Source organism: Nicotiana attenuata, chromosome 3, assembly GCF_001879085.1.
Source record: "Nicotiana attenuata strain UT chromosome 3, NIATTr2, whole genome shotgun sequence".
In the NCBI taxonomy this organism is placed as follows: Eukaryota; Viridiplantae; Streptophyta; class Magnoliopsida; order Solanales; family Solanaceae; genus Nicotiana; species Nicotiana attenuata.
The window spans coordinates 18,137,005-18,144,373 of NC_031991.1; the positions used below are offsets into that span (position 1 = coordinate 18,137,005).

Genomic DNA, 7,369 nt, shown 5'->3' on the forward strand with positions numbered 1-7,369 from the left:
GCCCTATTCTGATCCGGGCCTTAGGTGACGTGGTATTGTACATTGTGTTCTAAGGTATAGTCGACGCCTTGTTACCGAAGCTTCCATACTACTATTCTATCACACTTAGAGGGTCTGTAGATATATTATGGGTGGTGTTCGATTTGGGGCAATGAAATAGAAATGTTTGTATTTGTCAAACATATTTTCCCTCATAACTATGAACTTGTATAATTTTGGAAATTGTAAATGAAGCTTCTATAAGAAATGGAAAAAGGACGTGGTACTCTTTATTTTTCTCATGTCTAATTCTTGTTACTTGTTTTTAAACTGATTCATGGGTAAGGTTGGGTAGAAGTCATCAGGTAGGCTTGCTTTTTCTAGGATTTCCCGGTCAAGCGCCGGTCGTGCTACCCAAGATTGGGGCGCAACAAATACTTATTCCAATAACTTCCGACCGCAATAGTTGCTCGATAACCAATGCGACACTAGTAACAAACCTCATATCAAATAAAACCTTATTCTAAACCTTTATACACTGCCAATGATAGAGGAAACATGCATAACCTCATAACCACTCATCAGATCAACAAGTTATGGATTTCTCTTGCTCGACAAGAACCATAGCCAAATATCTTAGCCAGCTAGTGACATTATCCTTCCAACATACCTTAATCATGTCCGATAACACTCATTCCATGTCAAATAACCTCATCCCATCCAGTATAAACTTGTAACGATCCGGCCAATCGTTTTGAGTGTCGTATCCCCGTTCCCCCATTTATTTCTTATTTTATGCTCAATTGTTGTTATGTGACATACCTAAGTAGTTGGTTCAATTCCGGGGATATTCTGGAATGAGTTGAGACACTAAGTCTCAAGATTTGAAGCTTAGGTACTTAAGATTTGAAGCTTAGGTTGAGTAATTTTTGTATGGTTAGGCTCTTGGTTGAATGGGTGTTCGGATTTTTGAACTTTCAACGAATTCTGAGGCGTGGGCCCGGGGGTTGACTTTTGAGTTGACTTTTTGACTTTTGATTAAGAACTTAGCATTTATATATGGAATTGATTGCTATAGCTTGAGATAATCGTATCAAATTATTTGTGGCTAGATTCGAGGCATTCGGAGGGCGATTCCCAAGGCAAGGGCTTGTTGGAGTAGACATTTGCACGATTTGAGGTAAGTAACACTTCTAAACTTGGTTCTGAGGGTATGAACCCCTGAAATTAGGTGCTATGTGATTGGTGTTGAGGTGACGCGCATGCTAGGTGACGGGCGTGTGGGCGTGCACAGTAGTAATTGTAATTCAGTCGATTCCTTGGAACTGTGTATCTATCTTATCTGAATATTATTATTGTACTCTATGTGTTAGGGCACTTGAGCTGTGATTTGTGTTAGAAAATCATGTTTAGGCTATATGCTGGTACTATTGGGACCCATGGTGGTCATCCTTTGCTTAATTGCAGTTATGTACTCAGTCGCATTCATCATTGCATATCATATCTCTATCTCTGTTTTCATACATTGTCACAACATGTATCATTGATTTGGGCTACTTAACATGAGGGTTGTTAGCCCGAGATACTGGAGAGATTGATGACTGAGTGAGGCCAAGGGCCTGGTTGTGAGTGATATTTATGGGATCGGGCTGCACGCCGCAATAGGCTTTATTCACTTATGCCATGATTGGCTTTCTATAACGCTTATGCTGGATCTTCTCCTCTGGAGTCTGCACACCCACAGCGAGCGTAGTTGCTATTGATTCACGATGGGATCGGGTTGCGCGCTGCATCAGGATTTGTTAGCATTTGGGCTGGATCTGCCCTGTACAGTGCTTAGTGATTTTTGTGTGATGAGTGAGAATTAAGGCAGTCAGGTTGAGTACTCTGAGAGTGTGAGTACGTGAGGCTTCCAATATATTGCATCACATACGATATGCATATTGACATGTAGATGTAGAGATGTCATATATCTCATATTATTCAAACTTGACATATTTTATCTATTTTGAGTTTAACTGTTAAACCTGGAAGCATGTCTACATTTCCAGTACTGGTACCTGCAAATTATGAGTTCCTCTGAGATATTATTGTCAAATGTTCTATAAATTTCCGTACTGTTTAATTATGTATTTGGACCATATTATCCGAACTTGTCAGTTCTTTCAGTCCAAAGGTTGGACTTGTTACTTATTGAGTTGGTTGTACTCCCGCTACACCCTACTAGGGGTGTGCATTCGATTTATCGATTCGATTTTGACCCTTATCGATAATTAATTATTGATTATCGATTTGTACATATGCTTATCGTTATCGTTTCAATAAGGTTTCGATTTTTTCGATTTCGATTTATCGATTTTGGGGGCTTATCGATTCGGTTATCGATTACACCAATAAGAAAATTTGCGGGATTCCACGGAAAGTATATTGCTATAAAAGCGCCTAACTAATATGGACAAAAAGAAGCTAAAATAAGACGAACACCATTTATAATATAAAAATTGTGTCAACAAGCACATGCAACAAAACTAAAGTAAGGGATCAAATGTATGCCACCAACACTCCAATGGTATAAAAAAAATAAAACAAAACAAAACACATCATCACGGCTAATTCTGTTTTTCATTAATTTGAACTTCATTCCCTTGATCTTTAAATATGATTCATTCCTTAAATGTGGTAGAGGAAATAATAAGGTAAGGGACTTAGGGTAAAGGAAATGGTATAGATTAGGGAAAATAATATTATATAGCCACTTTCAAAATAGTAGCGGAATATATATATATATATATTCTGTATGTTATATTAATATACACAAATAGGTAATTACTCATTTAAAAAGTGTCTACAGTCTAGGGGTGTGCATTCGATTTATCGATTCGATTTTGACCCTTATCGATAATTACTTATCGATTATCGATTTGTACATATGCTTATCGTTATCGTTTCAATAAGGTTTCGGTTTTTTCGATTTCGATTTCGATAACAAATAATCGATTCGATTTATCGATAAACCGATTCGAATGCACACCCCTAAGCTGAGTCAAACTTTGGCAGGTGAAATGTGGTCAATGACCCTAACATGCCCAAAGTTTGCTTCGGATTAAAATGGGTCAAATAACGGGCACAGCCCGACCCCTAACTTAAACCAACCTTCCCCATTCTTTATTTTTAATTTTTTGAAAGAAAAAAAATTGAATGTTAATGTATTTTTTCTTTCTTTGAAAAAAAATTATTAGCTAAAATTCTTCTAAATTTACATAACTCTCAATCTCTAAATTTAATTTTTGTGATTGGATTTGCATGGCATTTTGACCAATAGTTTAATGCGTCATTGTGAGTTAACCATTGGGTCAACTTAACAAACAGGCATAATCAAATCCATTTAAACTAGGACAGGTTAGACAGATACACTAAAAACTATGTTGATTTTGTCACCTCTAATAAGTGCATACGCAAAAAATGTTTTACGCTTATGTATATGTATGGATAAATTAGAGTCATTTTGAACTTACTTACTATAAATCCTATATATATTCGTCTCTGCAGGTATGCCCTTTGCAAATTCTTTATTAAATAAGACGTCGTGTCTTGGGACAGTAGGGTTGGTCCCATGTGCATTGGCAGGGAAGAAAATAAGTGAATGGCAAAAGGGGGCTTTCCTTTACAATCAGCTGGTGACGAGAGCCACGGCTGCAAAAATGCAAGAAGAAAGTGGAGAGATTAGAGCAATGCTGTGGTATCAAGGGGAGAGTGATACCATGAGAATGAGTGATGCTACTGCTTATAAAGGAAGAATGCAGCAATTTTTCACTGATTTGAGAAGTGATCTTGGATTACCAGACCTCTTGATTATCCAGGTAAACTTTAATCAACAGTTCTTGATTAATTGCATGCAAATTTTAGTTATAAACTTTAACGACTCTCGGTAAAGCTAAGTTAGAAAGTTTTATCTCGAAAAGTAAAGTGTATCACAGAAATTCGCATAACAAAAGTGTTATTCATGAGAAGGAGAGTACATAATGCAATCTTTTTATTTTTTATTTTATCCTCACTTATTTTTCGATTTAACCAGTAAGTTTATCGGTCCGGCTAATTCGAATTCACATCGGGCACGGCGCTCCTTGTATTTTTATCCTCACTTGGTAACACATTTAATTTTCAAACATGTGTGTAGGTGGGTCTAGCTTCAGGAGGAAAGCATTACACAGAGATAGTGAGAGAAGCACAGCTAAATCCTGACCTTCCAAATGTAGTAACAGTTGATGCCAAGGGTTTGCAGTTGCAAAATGACAATTTACACCTTACTGCTTCTTCCCAAGTCCTCTTAGGCCAGATGATGGCTGATGCTCTTCTTCAGACAATCTCAACCACATCTTCGTCTATTAACACTCATAGTGTAAAGAGTATTTCAATTATTTGTGAAAAAAAAGAAAAAAAAAGAGTTATACCTGTGTAACATTCAGAAAGAACAGTGTTTAATATGCTCTGTAATATGATCATACAAGCTACTTCAATGATGCATAGTCACATTTTAAATGTTCAATTAAAGAAAAGGAAAAAACATTAGTTTTCTCTATATTTTTGCAAAAACATAAAGGGTATGTGAATAACATTTAGTTTAGTTCAAGAGGGAGTCAAATTTTGGCATATAAAAGTGCAAACTCCTTAACTCGCTGCAGAAATTTGAGTTGATGGTTGAATTATGACACATTGCTGCTCAAATTATCTTGATTAGACTTTAATATTTATTGATTCAACTAATTTTTTTAACCAGCTTAAAGATGCCATCACCTATTTGACACCTTAGGAGAGCCAATTTTAATTCATAAAGTTTTAAATAACCCAACCTGTCCAAGCTGTAGTTTGTTGGATTATGGTCTGTTTCTCAAGTGACAACTTTACTGATTTAACTCGTTCTAGCTTATCCAAACTTGATCCAACACACACATTTAACATTCCTAGTTTAACCCTTTAAACTTGTTATTACCTGCAGTCAATTAAATGAGCATCTTAATTGTTTAAGTGATCAGATAAGCACCTCTTCTTAGCATAAGTTTGTCCCGTGCACCCAGAATTCGGCAGATTATACTGAGTTGGAATCGCCCTGATGTGTCAAACGGACAAATTGGTGAGTGTCACGACTCACGTGTAAATTTTACAAAAAAATGTAACTAAACTAAAATTACAGAAAAGACCCTCCTGTCCATCTTCTTCTCAACTCTTTCTCCCCTGCGCTGCTGTTTCTTGTTGTTGTAATTGCCCCTCAGTAACTCGGCACAAAAGTACATCTCGACCCCAGCAGCTCCGATCTTTGGAATAGCTCTCTGCGTGCTCCGGCATTTACTGAATTCATTTGCAAATTAAGGTCTCATTCTCACTTAAGTTTTTCTTAATTATCTCTTTGGATTTGTCTATTTCGCACTTACATAATTTGCTGTTTGCTTTTGCACTTCTATGCACGAAAAAACCAAACCCAAATAAGAAGAGGAAAAAAAGAAAGAAAGGCTAGAACTCATTTCTTATGAATTACCACAAGTTGATTGACCATTCAGGCAATCAACTCGTAAAAATTATCATCTTAGCAGAAGAATAAGAGGAAAAGAAACAATTAGGATCATGATCAATTTTAAAATAGAGTTGAACGGTTTAATGTTTGGAAATGACTTGTCAAATATTTTCTCCGTTTCAATTTCGATGACACACTTTCCTATGGCCTACTAAAATTTTGCCCCTAACATCAAGATTGTCACTATCATCAATATCGATCTCATCAAGAAGAAAATCATTAGGCTTGTTATCCAGGAACTTGTTCAGAAATACCGTAATGAAAGGAATATAGGAGTTTGTCGCTACGTATTTGACCAAATAGGATCGTCCAGTTCCTATAGAACATATCACTAAAATACCTCTAGAGGGGGATAAGGCTAAGCAAAGCGAAAAGGGTTTTCCATGAGATGAGAAATGAAAATTTCCCCCCACACAAAGTTCGTTAGCACCATATGTTTCAAAAGTCTTCTTTTTTGCTTAAATTTTGTGTCAAATCAAATTACATCATATGAATTGAAATGGTGGGGATAGTGTTTAGCATATAGGTAGAGGTTTGGCGTGTAAGGCATGGTTAGGCCCCTACCGAGTTTCTCTTCAATTTACTGGTCTTTGTAATTTTATATTCGTCTTACATTGGAAGGAATCTGTGAGGGTCCTTTCATCATTTACAAGTTACCGTCTATGCGAATTTGGTCCTCTTCCAAAGGCCTCCTGTGCTGATTTCTGGAGCATGTGGCTATTGTCTTATTTGGTTCTGTTAACAGCCATGCAAATGGTGATCAAAGCTAACGTGAAGGAAGAATCTAGAAGGAGACAATGAAAGAAGAATGAGAGAAGAAGAGACCAGCTCACTTCATTTTTCAAAAACTAAGTTCTGTACAATCTTCTACAGTATTTAACAAACTAACTGACTTTTAACACTAACCGGCTTTCACTAACTCCTAGCTAACTAACTCTAGTTAATATTACACTTAAGCTTAACTAAAGTTAGCTATCAGCTTGTCACTTAGCTGCTAGCCAACACTACCCATCATTGATGATTCAAATAAGTTCTTCAATCCCATTTTGTTCAGCAAGTATTCATGTTGAACTTTTCCCAGACCCTTTGAGAGTAGGTCTGCTAGTTGAGCTTCTGTACTAATACACTCAGTTTTCAGCAGTCCTTCACTTAGCTTTTCCCTCACAAAATTACAATCTATGCCAATATGTTTTGTTCTCTCATGAAATATTGGACTGGCAGCTATTTGGATTGCTACTTTGCTATCACATATTATGATTACTATATCACTCAGTTTTCACCAGTATGATTACTATATCACTCCCATCCTTCTTTGTGAACAAGGAATAATCATAATGACTTTTCTGAAATCCCATATGAAGTAAAGCTTCAGTCAACTTCATATTCCATTGTCTTGGGGCCTATTTAAGTCCATAAAGGGACTTTTGGAGTTTGCAGACCTTCTTGTGAGTCTCCCCTGTCTAGCAAACCCCTCAGGTATATGCATATAGACCTCTTCAATGAGATTTCCATTAAGGAAATCATTATGAACATCCATCTAAAAGATCAACTACTGCTTAGAGGCAGCCAATGCAATGATGGATCTGACAGTAACTATCTTAGCCACAGGAGAAAAGGTTTCACCATAGTCCAAACCTTCCTTTTGACTGTATCCCTTAGCAACAAATCAAGCTTTAAACCTTTCTACCTCCCCAGATGCTTTATACTTAATTTTGTAAATCCACCTACAACCAATAGGTGTCTTTCCAGATGGAAGATCTACAATGCTCCAGGTATGATTGTCCTCCAGTGCTTCAATCTCCAACTGCTCACCCATCTAGG

The 7,369-nt window shown here is 36.8% G+C and overlaps 1 protein-coding gene across 1 annotated transcript; it reads left to right on the forward strand.

Annotated features, from left to right (window-relative positions):
- On the forward strand, positions 1,749–6,349 carry LOC109224195 (probable carbohydrate esterase At4g34215). The gene is made up of 4 exons (XM_019388782.1): positions 1,749–1,806; positions 3,529–3,839; positions 4,157–4,378; positions 6,170–6,349. Exons 1-4 carry the CDS (start codon positions 1,749–1,751, stop codon positions 6,347–6,349), a joined length of 771 nt encoding a protein of 256 aa, XP_019244327.1.

Coding starts and splice junctions, on each gene's coding strand:
- LOC109224195 (XM_019388782.1), top strand. CDS start 1,749: ATGGGATCGGGTTGCGCGCTGCATCAGGATTTGTTAGCATTTGGGCTG. Junction 1,807..3,528: donor ATTTGGGCTGGATCTGCCCT/GTACAGTGCTTA, acceptor TCGTCTCTGCAG/GTATGCCCTTTGCAAATTCT. Junction 3,840..4,156: donor CAGACCTCTTGATTATCCAG/GTAAACTTTAAT, acceptor ACATGTGTGTAG/GTGGGTCTAGCTTCAGGAGG.